Genomic DNA, 16,928 nt, shown 5'->3' with positions numbered 1-16,928 from the left:
CTATATATTGGTGCAATGATTAAACTAGAATACTCCAATTGTAACCATATTATGCAAACAAAATAAATGTGAAATCAGGGGATTGTTAGTTTCATTTTACAAATCACTTTTTCGGCTTTTTTTATAAATTATTTAAAATTTATTTATTTATTTCAATATCCCTTTTTAATATTTTAATATTAAACTGGATAAGACTTAATACCGTTATTTTCTATGTGATAAAAATCTTAGTTGGTTTTCACAACTCGGTCTGTGTATATAACGTAAACGATGTAAAAGTTATATCCAGTGAGGAAATTTCACAGGGCGATCGTTGATCGGGATCACTTTCAATTTGCGTAAATGTTCGATAAGTCCGGTATGTTCTACGAGGTCTTTGCGTGTAGTCTGATCGATCACGCCAGAAATTGCATTAGTGGAACAGCGCCTCTCAAAGTGTGGTTCTGTGGATTCCCGCAGACTCATGCGGAAGCTCCACCGCGAGTGAATAGTCAGACACGACCATCAACAGCATAATTCATGGATAACTACATTTGGTCAACGTTTCTTTTGCATTCCGAGTTCTATTGAGTGACCATTCAATTCCACTCCTAAACTCGATGTCTATTGAGCTTGCAAACCACTACATTACAGTAATTACAACAAACAATTAGTGCAATTGTTTTATTAGTTAATATTTAATGAACATTTATATTAATTATGCCCTTGCATTTAATCATATATTTGCAAAGCTGCAGATAAATGAATCTTTCTTGAAATTAAAATAATTTTTCACAGCTTTTTTTTGACGAAATAAATATGTTGCGTATAGATATGAGTAATTGTTTTAATTACTGCCGCTTTGTTCAATTATAGTATTAAAATAAAATATGATAGCGTTATGTATTAAAAATGTTTTAAGATTAAATTATATTATTTAAATAAATGCAGTAAATATAAGTTTATGAGCTTGTTGTATACAAAGTTTTTGAATATTAATAAAAAGTGTGCTTTATTATATATGAAAAAGTACAAAATAAGCACGTTAAATGCTTAAAGCGGCAGTAATTGGAACAGTCATTCTATACATAATAAATCGAATTGCATTCGTCTTGCTGCATCCTTCAAAATAATTTGATCGAACTTGTATAGAGGAAAATTTCGGGTTTGTTCTATTAACAACAAACTCAAGCGTCACAAAAACAGATCGTGCATTTAATGGCGCCCCGGCGTTGTTAAATTCGCTCACACCCGATTTTCTCGTGTGCGTGACGGAGTGGCTGCTGCTGCTGCAAACGCACTTTGACTCGAAACTGCGCGGCATACTAACGAGACCAATTTCGAGTAGCACGTATACACCGGCGGCTATGTGTGCGAACCTTCGCCTCTTCACCAGTGCTCACATCAGTATGTAAGGGACTCTGCCGCGTTCTTCCGGGAATCGAGGGGGTAGATTTCCGCTAATGAGAGACATTAGTTTAATAACTCGTTAGTGGGAGAATTAGTGATAATGCCTCGAGTGTATACCGCATGATAAATCCCTGTCTATCAACACCACCGTAGTTTTAATCAACTTTCATGCTGGTATAAGTAATTAATAAACACACGATAACACTATTAATAAATACCGTTATCATAAACTTGATTATTTCGCCGTTGACTCTTTTTTGCCTATCGAGGATGATTGGAGAATTCGTTAATGGAACACATTAACTTAATATCTTGTTAATGTGACAAATACTGTTATATTCAGTAAACCGAATCGATTGCAAAACGAGTAAATACCACTATCAAGTGCTAAATTAGAAATTGAATTTTATAGAGGTCGTATTGATTTTTCTTTTACAGCTGAACGTTTTATCTTTATTGCTCGAGGGAAAAAAAATTTACAGATCATTAACGTCGTATACAGATCTGTCTGAGATGTGCTGTTAATGGTTACGGTTCCAAACCGTAACGGCTCTTGGATAAACCGCGATCTCGGTCGCAAACTAGGCGTATCGACTTTGTACGACAGCGGAGGAAATCCGCTCCAGAAACTACTTGGCAGTAACTCACACCGTTACGGTTTCGATCGGATCAAATTAGGGTTACGTCATTCGCCGAAAAGCGATTGTGACGATATAAACTGCTTTTTTATTTATTTTCAGATTTATTTGATTTTTTAGCTTCTGATACAATTCTATTGTATCAGAAGCTAAAAAATAAAATAAATCTGAAAATAAATAAAACAGCAGCTTATATACTCTAAACACAGTAACGTACAAGTTAATATTAAATATTAGATATTTTTTAAATAATATTTTATATAAAACATTTATGTGTAGGATTGATTGCTTGTTAATGTTTTATTTTTATTACATTAGAAGTGAAATTGATAGAAATTGCGATATTTTTGTTATTTTTTTAACTGTATGGCAATCAAATTATACGTTAAACAAATAACGAAGAATCCCGCTCGAATATTGCTCTTGGCTTTATCTCATTATTATTATTAATTATTAAACCCGTAAATTTTTTCTTGCTTTACTCATTAGCTTTTGGTTGCAGCATCCTCGATTTGCCGAAGTTTCCGAAAGAGTTCTCACTTGTATAATCCGTCGGTCAAATGGAAAAGTTTCGTGAAAAAAGTTTCACTTCACTTTTCAAGAACTATGCCCCTGATCTGTGCTCATCTTCTTATCTCGTCATCCTTCTTTCACTACTTCCGCATTGCGCTCCATCTTCCCGTATCCACTGCGAATCGTTTCTCAATCTGACTTCTTCTGTGAAGTTTTTACATTCCTGTTTAAAAAGGGCGACGCGCTTGCGCGCGAAGAGTGATTTTTAAAATGCTTGAAAAGATCGCGGCATTGTTTCTTGCGCCTTTTTTTTTATAAATCATCTCTTCATTAGTCGCTGCCTTATTCCAACTTCTTCCCCACGTTATCGTAGTCGTCGTCCACGCCTTAGTCTTATCTGGATAAAAGGGTCGTTTCGCTCGATGAAATTCGAGTCTCGTCCAGAGAGGAAACCCGGCAACGACGAAAGCTATCTCTCTTTTCTCTCGGGCGTAGAAAGACAAAGAACGTAGGGCCATCGAAATTGAAGCTCGCGATGCTGATGAAGCCGAGGTTGAGGCTAAGAATGTTATATCCCCGCAGTCGGGGAGACAATCTCTGAATACAGAAACATTATGCATACAATATCATATTAAATTTTATTATGTGCTTTTATATTTATTGTATGCTCTTTACGTCTTCTTTGCTTTACAGTAAGTTCGATAAAATTATATTAAAATCTTTTTTTTCTTCTTAATAAAAATATTGCATTGCACTCTTATCTTATTTTTTTTAATTATAAAATTGATATCATAATTTTTATACGTAAAATAAATATGTCGCTTTTTGTTTTACTACAAGTCTTATTTATTTTAGGAATTATACTATTTAGGAAAATAGTCATGTGAAAAACAAAAATAAGAAAAGAGATTGAATTTATCGTATTACAAAGTAAAACAGCAAAGTTTCCATGATAAACCGATAAAAGTAACCGAATGAATTGAGCAGCTTCTTATCGATGAGTATAAAGTGGAAAGTTGCAAACTGAAGCGGGATCTGCTATTGTGTAAACTTAATATTTATGTCCAATATTTTGATATCATTTTTTAATTCAATAAAATTGTAATAAGTAATGAAATTTAGTATATAATTACAGATAAGAAATAATAGAGTTTATTTTTTTTTCCTCCCTCCTCCTCTCTCTCTCTCTCTCTTTCTCTCTCTCTCTTTCAACACCAAAAATTGATTATCTAAATATAATGAGCAAAATAAAAATACAAAGCCATTGAATTACTACAGTAAGCGAGACGGTTCTATTCATTTGACGTAAACTTTTTCATTTATTGAACAAACCATCAGCAATGTTGAATCTTTTATGATCACATATTGCCTTCTACATGTATCCTCTACAGAATTTAGGAATAGCTACTGTATCATACACGAAATTGCAATACGCTTTTCACGCAATACTTTACGACCTGATATACAAGCGTGAACGAACGATCGTAAGCACACGTTACTCCTTCGCTTAAAATGAGATGAGGGGATATAATACAAGAAATATTGGCATCGCCAGGGAAGTATTACTTTTTATGCGCTGGCGAAGCGCACCGACGTATTATCGAGCACCATTCCGCGGTAGTGGCATTTAAAAGCGCTCTTCCGTACGATTCCGCTGTATTCTTCCATGCGCGCGCACTGCACGGCAAAGTTCTAAAGTGAATTTAAACTACCGACCCGACCAGGCATTTTTATTAGCCGCAATTCACCGAGAATAAACACAGTGAATTTTCGGATATCCCAACGCATTTCCGCCCGCGCGTTGTGTAACTTTACAGTACCCAAGCTATCTTTCTATTACAGACGTGTAATCACGTTAATTTTCAACGCTTGTTAATCGACGGACAGTGACGTAAAACGATAAAAGCAGCTTGATTGCTCGCATTACTCTATCTCTAAACTAAAAGATCGTATATATGTATAAACGTATAAAGATGTGTGTGGAAGTACAGCTAAGATTCTGAGATTAGTCTTACAAATCTAATTCGCGCACTCTTACCACTGCTGGTTTGCGATTGACTTCTCTAGTGGAATTCTTAACTTCTAGAGTTTAGACTTTGTACTAATTACTTGTCCGATCAAGTACCTTTTCGTAATCCCTAAGGATACGTGTTTGATCAGAGTTGTACGACTAAAGTTAAAGCGGAAGGGAAACCTTAATACCAGTACGAGCTGTGTCAAATCCTATTTTCAGACGCGCGGGTGCAACTACGGCGCGAGTAAATTTCTTGTTTCAAAGTTTCTAGAATTGCTCATCTTTGCACGGTTCTTCCTTTAATCTTATGCACGCTTGTAATCACAAGGTGTTGTAACGAGCAGGCTTCGAGTTCCCTCGTCAACATCGTCGTGCTGTCGAAATATCATATTGGAAGTCTATGAGACTCAAAAAAGGCGTTAAGAAAAGTCAACGTCTACGATCATATATTATTGTAGAGAACTGTTTATGATATACATAATTGAAGAGTTTTCTATGAAAACCTACCAAGTTTAAAATGTTAAAAATGTTCAGGAAATCAAAAAACTTTTTGTCTTTTAACGGTTTATTGCATAAATGCAGTACTTTTTCTCCGGAGATATAACATCTATAAAAACAAAGTTGTTTTTTATTTTTACACTTGAGAATATTTTGAGAATCCATTTAAAAGAAAAAATTAATAAATTTCTGGTCTTGTTTGGATCTTGCGGAAATCTTGCTTATATTTATGTTTCTTGTTTTTGTAGGAAAAATTAAATTCCTCTTTTTTATTTATCTTCTGAACACAAGTAGAATATATATATATATATATATATATATATATATACATATAATAAAGAAATTATACATGACGAATTTTACACGTTGTAAAACGTTATAGTACAAATGGAAATAAAAATTGATTAAGTAATGTATCGGTCGCTATCTCCTCTCTTTCCACTCTGAAATACACGATCTGTATATTCCTCTTTTGTAAGGCCATACTGGGGAATTGTAGCTCTCGCAGGTCCCTAGAGATTGTTTGGACGTATCGTCGCACTGTATTACCAATATTCAACAGAAAACGTTCGTATTGCTCTGTTTCTGGGAAAACATGTAGGTGTACTGTGAGCTTCCTGTGTATTCCACTCGCGCTTCCTAATGGAAACCTGTTTCGATTTACGAGGAATTAGCGATATTAACTTGCCAGATCCGCCGTAAATCTGCCACAAATCCCGCGAGGTTGACTAAGACTAACATGCGAATTGATCACGGATGTGCACGAATGTATGCAAATATCAAGCAGGAGATTTAACACAAATAATGTTAATGAGCGGTGAACTTGAAACAGAGAGATAAATTGTAAGTGTAACAAATTACTAAATAACAAGTATAATATTTCTTTCATTTCTTCGACTATATTTTATTTATATTCCAAACTATTCGAATTATTAATATTACGATTCAGAAAGCTCACAATGCGCTTTGATGAAATATAATGGATTCAAGCTAATGTTTTTTGCTGGTGCTCTCCTATCGTAATAATACGGAAGCCTTGAATATCACGGTGACATGAAGCGTTTCGTTGAGCACTAAGCTGCTCTACTGGTAATCTCCGGTCGTTTTTCAAAAATCTTTTCTAGGGATTTAAAGGGTAGTGAATGGCTGCGAGATTCTTTCGAAAATAGTACAGTGCTTTGAAAATTAGAATAAAAATATTTCAGAGGAACTTGTTTGAAATTGTGCGACACAAGTGCAAGAGATATGTTTTTCTTCCCTAAATCGTACACACACATTTCACCCATGTACGTTACTTTTTCACATGTATATACTTCTATCGCGATACGTATACTTGTATGTCGAGCAAATAATGTTTTTTAAATATAGACTTAATTAAGGACATAAGTCTTCATTGTATTTAATTGAGTCATAAATAAATTACTATATATATAATCACTGAATCATTTTTTTATAAATCAATATTACCCACAGAATCTAATTATTTTATTTACCGCAAGTAGTTAAAAGTGATATCTTATTTATGAATTGGATTAAACTAAATTTATTATAATATTTTTTTATGTAAAAACAGAACTTATTTTTAAATTAATCCAATATTTTTTACCAATTTTTATTTCTTGATACGCTCATCTAATTGAACATCTTTTATAAACAATTAATAATTGAAATAATAAAACATGCATTTTTTGCTACCACTGTTTAATACTACATGTTTAATATTTGTTCACCTTTTTTTAATTGTAACAAGCGAACGTGCCTGACTAGCTATTAAAGAAATAATAGCAAACATACCTAGGGATTTTAGGGATTACGTATTCTTTATTTAAACGCGGATAATGGTCGAGCGCGGCCCATAGTTGATGAGATAGTAAGAAAATATCGAAAGAAGTCGTCGCGAGCATCCCCGGGAGGATCAGAGTACTTAACGTGTTACAACGAAAACGAAACGGAAAAAGAATGGCGAGGCGCTATAAGTGGTGGTGAACAGTACTGCGGGATGAGAGATGGAAGGTAGCTAATGCGCATCTACTCCGTTACAGATAAATGGATTAGTTAGTTACGACGCGGAACGAAAAGTAAAAGAGCGCGTCGGGTTGAGAAAGAATACCATCAGGAAGGGTTAAGGTCTGATGAAAAACAGGAAACGAGGGGGACCCCGGTGATTTGGCGGGACGTAAATACTAAGAGACCTCGTTACTGCTTACAATGTATCCATTCATTCTGTTACCCGATTGAACAAATTGTCGTCCTTTATTCCGAAATAGAGTGGCTAATTTAAACATTTTTTAATGTCTAATTTAATGAAAAAAGTGTATATTTAAAAAGATAATATTTACAATAAATTACACGCTAAATATTGTATATCTTATAATTCTGTAATTGTTAATTAAGATTTTAATTAAGAAATAGAGATATTTTATCAGCATTAGCACATATATATCTACACATAAATATAATCGTTGAAGCATTAATCTTTTTATCCATAACTCGTATGCATATATCGCTCTATTGTCAAGCCAATTACAAACGTTATCAAACTAAAATTTTTTAACTATCTATGGAAATTAATTATAAATTGTTAACATGAGTGAGAACAAACAATACCGTGCTACTTGGTCTGTGGTGTCACCGTGGCTTTTATTGGACTTTTATCAGAAATGGCCATTCATCAAGCCAAATGCTAATAGGCAGTGCTGGTCATCGCTTTTAACTATCGCTTGCCGTCGTTCAACCATAAAATTGCCCTTGGTGTTGGGTCAGGAATGCGTCTCCGGCTTTTTATCGCGCCAAAGGACGCCCGTTAATTTCCGTAAACGACCCGAGGCACTTTACGATGAAAGTCTGAATACCGAAAGGGAGAAGATTAATCTTCTTCAATGCGCAACCATTGCAGTTTTAAATATGCCTTTTCGCTAAAGAACGACCTAGTTATCAATATGAGGACGATGTGTGTCTAGAGTCACTCTCCGCGGTTGTTCAATGAATTGGAATTGAAGTGTATTCGCGAGACCTTTAAATGTGACGTCTTTGAAAAATTTCGTAGAAAGACGAGCTTTGACACGCTAGCCCAGCAGCTATGTAATTAGCATTAGTCTTATGAATAGATAGTTATTAAAATGCACCTTCCATATATAACACTTTCTTTCAAAAATACATTGCTGGGATATCATGCGACGACATTAATTTTTAACAGACTTTTTTTAATCGCGACATGGTTCCGTTTTTACATTTAGTGTCAGGGCATTGAACAAATTGATGATAAATCTTACTCGTTTATCTATAATGTGCAGCGAACTCTAAATAATTAGCGTAATAAAAATTTGCTACATTTTATTATATGTCTTTATACATTATTATAATTTATACGATATGTATTAAATGTTTATTTATCAGTATACTCTCATATTTATTATTTAATATCTAGTTTATAAATTTTTTCTTAGCATATTATTTTTGTAATTATTTGCTAAAATTCTACAATTAATTTTCTTGTTTATTAAAAAGCAATGCCAGTGAAAATACTTCATTACGTTTAAAGCATATAATTTAAATCAGAAAATCCGATTAGTATTCAGTTTAATTTGACCTTACAAATGTTTGATTCATATATCTCCAATAAATATTATCTCAATAAATATTAATGTCATATACATTATATTATTTGATACGTGAGTAAGCACGCAATACTGCATTACCTAATAAATAGAAACATATTATATATCTCATGATACGTGATATAATATATTTGACATAACGAATTATTTGATTCTCTAATTTTAATCAACGAATAATATATCATATGTTAAGCTCCATGAATCAAATCCATCAAATCATTCTTTATTATAATAATTAACCAAAAGGAAAAGGAGCTAGATTATGTTGAAGTAAATTGGTATGAATAAATGTTTACAATAATATATAAATAGCATTTTTTAGAGGAATTATTTAGTATGAAAGTCGAATAAACACATTCATGTGTTAAAACTGTACGTAATCTCTGTTAAACGAGATTCAGTCTCAGTACTTGCAGTTTATTAGCATAGATGGACGAACTTTGATCGTTTGAGAGTATTATCACTATGGAATGGTGTTCCACTTTAAGGATTAACGTGATCATAGTCGTGCTTACTTTCCAGGTGCTATATTCACTCATGACCAAAAGGATAGCAGCACAGAGCTGGCCTTCAAGTACGCCGTTTACAAGATCAACAAGGACAAAATTATACTGCCAAAGACCACGTTGGAGTATGACATCCAATACGTGCCAAAAGATGATTCCTTCCACGCATCGAAGAAGGGTGAGTATTATATTTGCAAATTTCTGTACGTTTTATTTTTAGTGAAACATATAATTGCATAGTTTTATTTGCATTTTTGTGATCTATGCCGATGCAAGAAATAGCAATTTGAGCTAAAACTTGCGAGGTAGAAAATTCTCCCGTGTAATGAAACGATGCCGCATCGCACACGACTCCATAAGAAATTTCACCGAAGTTAAAAAACATCTCACACTCATTAATCTCACGGTTTCCTACACGTCAAAAATGATTTATTCCTGAAAACTCCGCTCCGTTTCCACACAGTTACAGAATGTTGCAAAATGTTAAATGATATGTAGTTTGCCTAAAATTTATTAATTTATTTTAATTGCAAAAATACAAGAAATGCAATGCGCTTTTGCTAAAGCTTTTGTCTTGTAATATTTACATAAAAATATGAAGTACGGTTGAACAGTTATGTTAAATTCTTTCCTTAAAACAGAATACATTAAAATATTAAATAATCGAGCGTAAACGAAAATGTTCATAAGGGATATGGCGCCAGCTACGAGACAAAGAGCTTGGCTTATCGAGGGAAATCATGGTACTTAGAGAATACTCCGAGGTACCCTTAGATATTCTGAGAGTCCTTCTAGTCGACACTATACGCGATACAGTAAGGCGTTTCTGTAAGCAAAATTTATTGTGTTGACGGCATGTATAAACCAGCCAAGAATAACTGGCTTGCTTGTGTCTCGATGTTATTAAAGTAGCATACACATTATTATACGTCTCGTCTGCTGCTATCGGATACTCGCCTCAGAGATCATTGCTTGAGACTTGCTTCGTGACACTTTTAAAAACCTATTACTTATCTCTTGTCCGATATACCGAGAAAATTTAAGAGACAAGATCAATTTTGCCCGTGAAGTATCCTGCTTCGCAGGAATTTCTCAACATGATTCCGACAATAAATTCTTTTTTTCATATAAAAGTCGTAAAATACATTGTTATGAATTTTATAAGAAGAGAAATCAAATCTGTAAAACACGAAACAGCATCTCTCTTTGTAATCCAGAAATAATATTTATTGATACAAATAAAAATTTGATAGAGACATTTTGATTTATTATAGCAGATTGTTTTATTTGTAAAAATTGAATTAGCATTAAACGAACGAATACCATTATGGTTATCCAAGTAGCAGCACACATTGCGTGCGTTATGCAAATATTATAACAGTAGAGTGTGACTAAGCATTCTAAACCTTCGTCTAATATTGATGCAGGGAAATTGATGCCAACAGGTTGCCCTCGTTATTTTTATTCTTTACGTCATAAATTACTCCGTCGCCAAGTAATGAATGTTTTATAACACGTGAAATCATTGCTCGATGAAAAGGGCATCTTTCAATATCTCAACACGAAAAGACATATTCTTTATTTTTCTATTTTTTAAACGTAACGTTTTCGGAAGAAACTTTTATCATCTCGTATGCATATAACTTGCACAACATGCAAAATGCTTTATGAGATCCAATTTTAAATTCACTCAATATAGTCAATAATTTATACAATATTTTTATTTTTCACGTACCCTCTTGACATTTTTACAGCGACGATTTTTATTAACAGCGATTTTATTCGTTATATTATTAGAATTTTGTTTTTATATCCTCATAAAATTCATTATTACAACAATGCGCAAACAGAGATATCTATATAAAATTTCATTATATATTGGCATATAAAGAATATTTTTTACAGCATATTCACGTTCGATACACATGAAAAGCAGACAATATCAAATTCATATTTTGAAAAATATTTTTTAAAAAAATTGGATCATACAAATATATATGTATAGCTCGTTCTTTGTGCAAACATCTCTCATCTAAATTATGAAAAGATAATTGCACATAACGTATTCAGAATAAATTACTTTTTATACGTGATTACAATCATACTATTAACATGAATTTATTTCCTAAACTTGAAATATTTTTGAATTGTTTGATAATTTTCTTAAATTTTAACAAGTGATTATTTTAAAAAACACACACAAACACATTATTAGTTTATGAGTAGCGGCAAATCAAATGAGCCAGTATCAACTTTGAGCAATCTACATTGTAACATACATACATATACATTTTCCACTGCATACGATAAACTTTCGTCGATGGCGTCCGCGGCATCAAAATTGCCACGTGGATCGATAAACGTACGCATGTATTGTCAACTACTAGGGTAGGAAGCCACTTCGAAACCAGTCCGCGTCAACTCGCCATATAGTATGCCTGTACTGTCAAGAGTTCTTTCCAGTAACTTTCAATGGACCGTTTGTTCGTGCACAACATGAAGTTGAATTTTCTATTTTGAATTACATATTCCCCGATCATTTAACTCTCTGTTACACGATGTTGAATTCCTATGGTCAAATAGATTTTCTGTGCTCTAAAATAACATATAATAATTCTAATTAGACTTTGCGTAAATAAAAAGTGCATTTAATCTAACTTTATTGTTTTCAGTTTTACGAAATGTATCAGTTTTACAAAACATAATGTATATTTAATTAGAATATGTTCTAATAATATAATTTAAAGAGATCTTTTTGCTTGCTATATATATTCAATACTTTAATATTGAATTCTAAAATAACACATTTTGAAGATTAGAAACACCATTATTATTACTCCTCAATTCCGTAAAATCCTCGGGCGAATTTTAATGTACATGATGCGTTAAGGATTCAAATTCGATCATCGGCTCCGTAACACGTACGCTTATAACCATAAAAATCTAAAGAGCCGTATACTTTGGTGCAAATAACGTTATTCTGCAGCAAAAACGACCGCGCTGTACTGCAATCTCGCTCACCGCATTATCATCGCGTCTTTACGTCGCACGTTTACATGGGCACATGCTTCGGCCCTGTATGTGCGTATGCGCTTATGCAAATGGTATCGTGTCAGAAGTAAGCGACAAGTTAAGTATCGGATGGACCGATTTGAGCTCTTCATATGCACGTATACGTTCACTCTTGTCTCGTAATGATCTCGTACTTTAAGTAGCGACGCTAGAAAATATCTAAATAAAAATATCTAAATGAAATTGAATTATCGGAGCAATTAACTTGTAGAATCAATTTCCCATGTATTTGTCATCAACTTATAATTCAGCATATTTTATTTAATAAATTCGATTTTTGATTCGAGATTATACATATTTAATATAAGATTTTATCAACATATGTCTGAGGGTTAATTTGCTCAATCTCTTTTAATTGATAAAATTAAAAGCTTCTTTAAAATCATTGCAAACACGCACGAGGAATCGATACGATACACTAGCAAAAGTGCTGTCAAAGTTCGAAACAAACTTCACGGAAAATAAACACATAATTTCTGAAGTTCTCATCGCGTCGGCTTGGGGAGATGAAGCGTTAGCGCTACGTCATGTCGCATGTTCGAGAGTCTCTCTCGAACATGTCGCTTCCGATTCCGCTCACAAGGATCTTTATATCGATTGGAACGTACACTCGATCTTTGATATTTCCTCCTCCCCGCGTTCCCAACGCATCTCGAAGTTTCTCAGCCATATATGCGTTCAAGCTTTGCTCGAAACTCAGATCACAAGTTACTTTTCATATTTGAAAACTTAAATTATAAAGAAAATTACAGTCACTGCTGCGACTGACAGAAATTAAATATTTTTATACAAACAAATTAATATTTGATATTTATGTAAATTTATGCAAGAGATGTTTATGCAAATTTAAATTTACTGAAAGCTGAAGGTTGAAATCGTGAAATAGAATTAAAAACGGTACAAATCAGTGGAAGAAAATTAAATAATATTTCATAGCGAGCATAGGGAATACTACGGTGTACAGACCAAAGTATCGTTATTCAATTTAACTTCTTTGTTAAATAAAATTATCGCTACGGCTATGTTAGCGCCCAGGAAAGGTAGTTACGCACGAACGAACAACGCGATGGAAGATTCTCGGGCAAAAGTTGTATGAAATCTACTGCGCTTGAGAGAGATGAGAAAAATGTAGAACGAGGATAGAAGGAAGAAATTAAGGAAAAGCATCTGGCGACAAAGCGCATCATTACATTGAATGTAAAAACTCATTTGTCACGCGCGTTCAGGTTTCTTAGTAACTCACCGACGAATGCTATTGTCGCCCGCTCATCTTCCGTACGTCGTAAACGCCGAGTGTGCCGCCATAAAATCTGCAAATAATGGCTACGACAAATCCCGCGGATTTGACTTGCAGTTTAATCCTGTGTGAATGTGCGAACGTAGTTTAGTTCATCCGTCGCTGTAGCTGTCGCGGACTGCTGCTCAACAATTTAAAGTTTTGTGGCGCGAGAACGATCGCGAGTTTCAATTGTGCCGGCCGTATAATCGGCGATACAAGAATACGTTCAAATATCCGCGCACGCAAATGGAAAGAGAGAGAGAGAGAGAGAGAGAGAGATCAATTTTTGAGTTGTGATTCTTCCGCGTTTCCGCGATTATTACACCGTCGGGAAATCGCAGATAGATCTATTTCCGATTGATATTGTAAAACGCCTGGTTCCTGGGCCGCGTCTTTCGCGTAGATACTTTACTTTTTTTTTTTCGTAAACCGTCGCGCAAATCTTCTCTCGAATACAAAACCGGAAGATATGTTTATCGATACGGCTTTGAATTTTTCTCTTGCTTGTCGCGGAGGCGGATTTCCCCGCCGTAAATAAATCCCCGTCAGATATAATACCGACAGCAGAATAAAAGGCTTAGGGCCGTATTTCAGTCTTAATCTGCGTTTTCCGCCGCGATTCTATCGACGATGCGGCATGCGCGCCGCGTATTTGGCCTGGCTCTGCTCGCAAATCCGGACTCACACGATTTTCTCCCTTGCGAAAAACTTCCGCTCCGCTCTCTTATTTTGCAACACAATTATCTTCGCGTAAGAAAAAAAAAACCATCGTGTTCGCGAGGTGTAAGCTTTAGAGCTGATCTTGTTTTTCACGCGCTTATGTACAAGTATTTTACAGCAGCCTCCAAACACCTTCCACTCAACCAGCTAATTTCGTGCACCTCTATTTTATCTGTTAATTACGCTTTATTCGACGCTGGAGCGTTGCAGCACAACGCTGCACGATAATAATCGGGATCCATTCTTGAGAGTGCGGCTCTTTTTCTACGGCATAAAACGAGCTGTTTGCACGACATTCCTGTTGACCCGGCGCGAGACGTTATCGAAGCGTGCTTCCGGCGGCGAAAAGAGGGAATCGCGAGTCATTTTATCGACACTTCTTTAAATTTCATTTCCCTCCGTCTCTTTCGGTATACGCTCTTCTCGGGCCAGCCGGTTTCATCCCGATGCGGAAATAGCAAAAAAAAAGCGCGGGTCAAATGGAAAAGCAAGAGTAGGAGAAGACGGGATAGAAGACTGAGAAGCGACTACAGAGACGAAGAGAGAGAGAGAGAGAGAGAGAAAGAAAGGGTGGTTGGCGAAATGGAGAGGAGATGCGGAAGGAAACGCAAACCGGCGCAATACCACGCGATGCACCGTGAAACCAATATCGGCGGGAACGAAACAGACGCCTTGAGTTGTGCATGCGGCTACACGCAGACGCGCGGAACACGTACGAGGGAAAACGCGCCCGCGCCCCGTCTCTCGCCCCGTCCTCCTCCGCTCTCGTCGTACCCCCAACAAATTCAGTTGAGAATTTGCCGAAGAAATCTTTATCTGTTTATCCTTCTTTTTTTTTCGCCTCGCGGGATAGCAAGAGCTTTGAAAGCGCAGCCGCACTTTGCTGAGAAATTTAAAAGCGCACGGGCGCCAGTTTGCATTCACCTAAGTTGGTAATACCGTTACGTGTAGATTTTCCGCGGTACGCAGCTCTCCCAATTTCTCCTGCGATGCGAAAGTATCTTACGCGCCGTCATTAGACACTTTAGAAATTATTTGCTCCTTAAAGTAAGTTTCTTTGGTATTAACGAAGACGACGAAATTTTGTAAACGAGAAGAAAAGAAGAAGGCCAACCGACAAAGAAATTTTATTACCTGACAAAGAAATGAGAGAACATTTAGATAATATTTATAAAAAGTAATTTTAACGTAACGAATAGATTAATGCACGGCGATTCTGGATCTTTTGAGCGAGTTAAGAGCGGTTGAATCCTTTCGTTTTCCTCAACTGATTAATCGAATGGCATTCAACTCGTGCGATAGAAACGAGATACAGAGAAACATCGTAACGGCAAGGATGTACGAAGGTGCTCGGCAGGCTGCAAAATTGATTCAATGGCGAGCAAAGAGATTTAACGCGCAATTACTCTGATTGAACGAAGCTGATGGCTTGGGATCCGTCAGGAGAATTGTCGACATCAAAGTACAAAGCGGTACTCTGCTTCTTGTTAAAGGGACTGAAAAGAGGACCAACAAACGGACATCCTTACAGCATACATACATTGTTCCGCCGAAACAATGCGTCTTTGTCGCTGCTGCGCTGAAGTCGATCCGTTTGTTGAAGATTCAAAATGTCTCGCGAATATCTAATTCAAAGTTGTGCCCAATACGTTGCAAAAATGTATTGCACTTTATGTTACAAATAAAAATGTTAAAGATATTAAATAAACACAAAAGTTGCTAGAAAGCAATGTCAATGTAAATTTTTAGTTTGGCAAATTTTTCTTAAAGGAATTCTTTTACACTTTTATTTAATACACGGTGTTTCATATTCCTGTGAAACTTTATAACTTCCTCAAAATTGCTCTTATCCTTTTACCTTAGATCTTGTGTAAATTTTCAAAGAAAATACTTGTTTGTATTAGTAGAAGAAATTTCTACGAGAAAACTCTCTTTCTTTATATACAATATTTTTATCTCGTTGCTACTAGAGATGAATCGTTTAATGGATCGTTTACGCAGCCACCTGTTGCAGCAATGAATTGCTCGAATTCGAATACTATTGCTCACAAATTTTATTATAATTGTTCCAGATACTTAATGAATGAGATAGATATCTATATTTTTCATATTTGTTGTAAATTGTGTCAGTTGCGTCCAAAATCAAAAATATGTATATCGTTTTATAGATGAAAAGTCGTTGAATTAATTAATTTAGCAAGTCAAAGAACAGCGATACTACTTGCAAAAGTTTATTAGTTTCAAAACTTTGATCATTGCCGTATTTTGTACGGCGTAAGTAATAAGATATTGTACTCGCAAATGCAAAAGTTATTCCTGTTACGAAGTTGCTATGCATAACGAATATTTTCAGTCTAAAGATACATTTTACAACTGGGAAATATAATTTACCATTTTTTATGATTTGTTAAACGTTTGAGAATTTACTTAAATATTTTTAAAAGTATATCGGAACTTTTGTAGTCACTGAACGCTTCAGTGTTGAAAGTGAAGTGTTGAAATTGTTGTTCATATATTATGAAAATAGAACATGTATCTACAATCTTTTATGATAATAAACGTAATAATTGTGTTAGTAATAATAATATAAAATGAATAGACGTGCATGCAATAAATGTATTGACGACTTATTAATGACGTTCTATTACGAATCTATTTACTTATATTCCGAAAATTAAGTTT

General features: G+C 34.9%; 1 protein-coding gene and 1 long non-coding RNA gene across 5 annotated transcripts in view; one reads left to right on the top strand and one right to left on the bottom strand.

The window, feature by feature from the left end:
• The window catches only part of LOC114254302, a 137,319-nt gene that overhangs the window by 42,825 nt on the left and 77,566 nt on the right, over positions 1 to 16,928 (bottom strand). The gene's annotated exons all lie outside the window — the stretch shown is intronic.
• LOC105840633 (glutamate receptor ionotropic, kainate 2) overlaps positions 1 to 16,928 on the top strand; it is a 113,923-nt gene that overhangs the window by 21,100 nt on the left and 75,895 nt on the right. For all 4 annotated transcript variants that reach the window (XM_012687623.3, XM_012687620.3, XM_012687621.3 and 1 more), the window contains exon 3: positions 9,192 to 9,353. In XM_012687623.3, coding sequence (XP_012543077.1) covers positions 9,192 to 9,353 — 162 coding nt within the window. The remainder of the gene's footprint in view (positions 1 to 9,191; positions 9,354 to 16,928) is intronic.

The sequence above is a fragment of the Monomorium pharaonis genome, chromosome 8 (genome assembly GCF_013373865.1).
Source record: "Monomorium pharaonis isolate MP-MQ-018 chromosome 8, ASM1337386v2, whole genome shotgun sequence".
In the NCBI taxonomy this organism is placed as follows: Eukaryota; Metazoa; Arthropoda; class Insecta; order Hymenoptera; family Formicidae; genus Monomorium; species Monomorium pharaonis.
The sequence above is the reverse complement of the archived record's forward strand: the minus strand, read 5'-3'. Positions and strand labels throughout refer to the sequence as shown.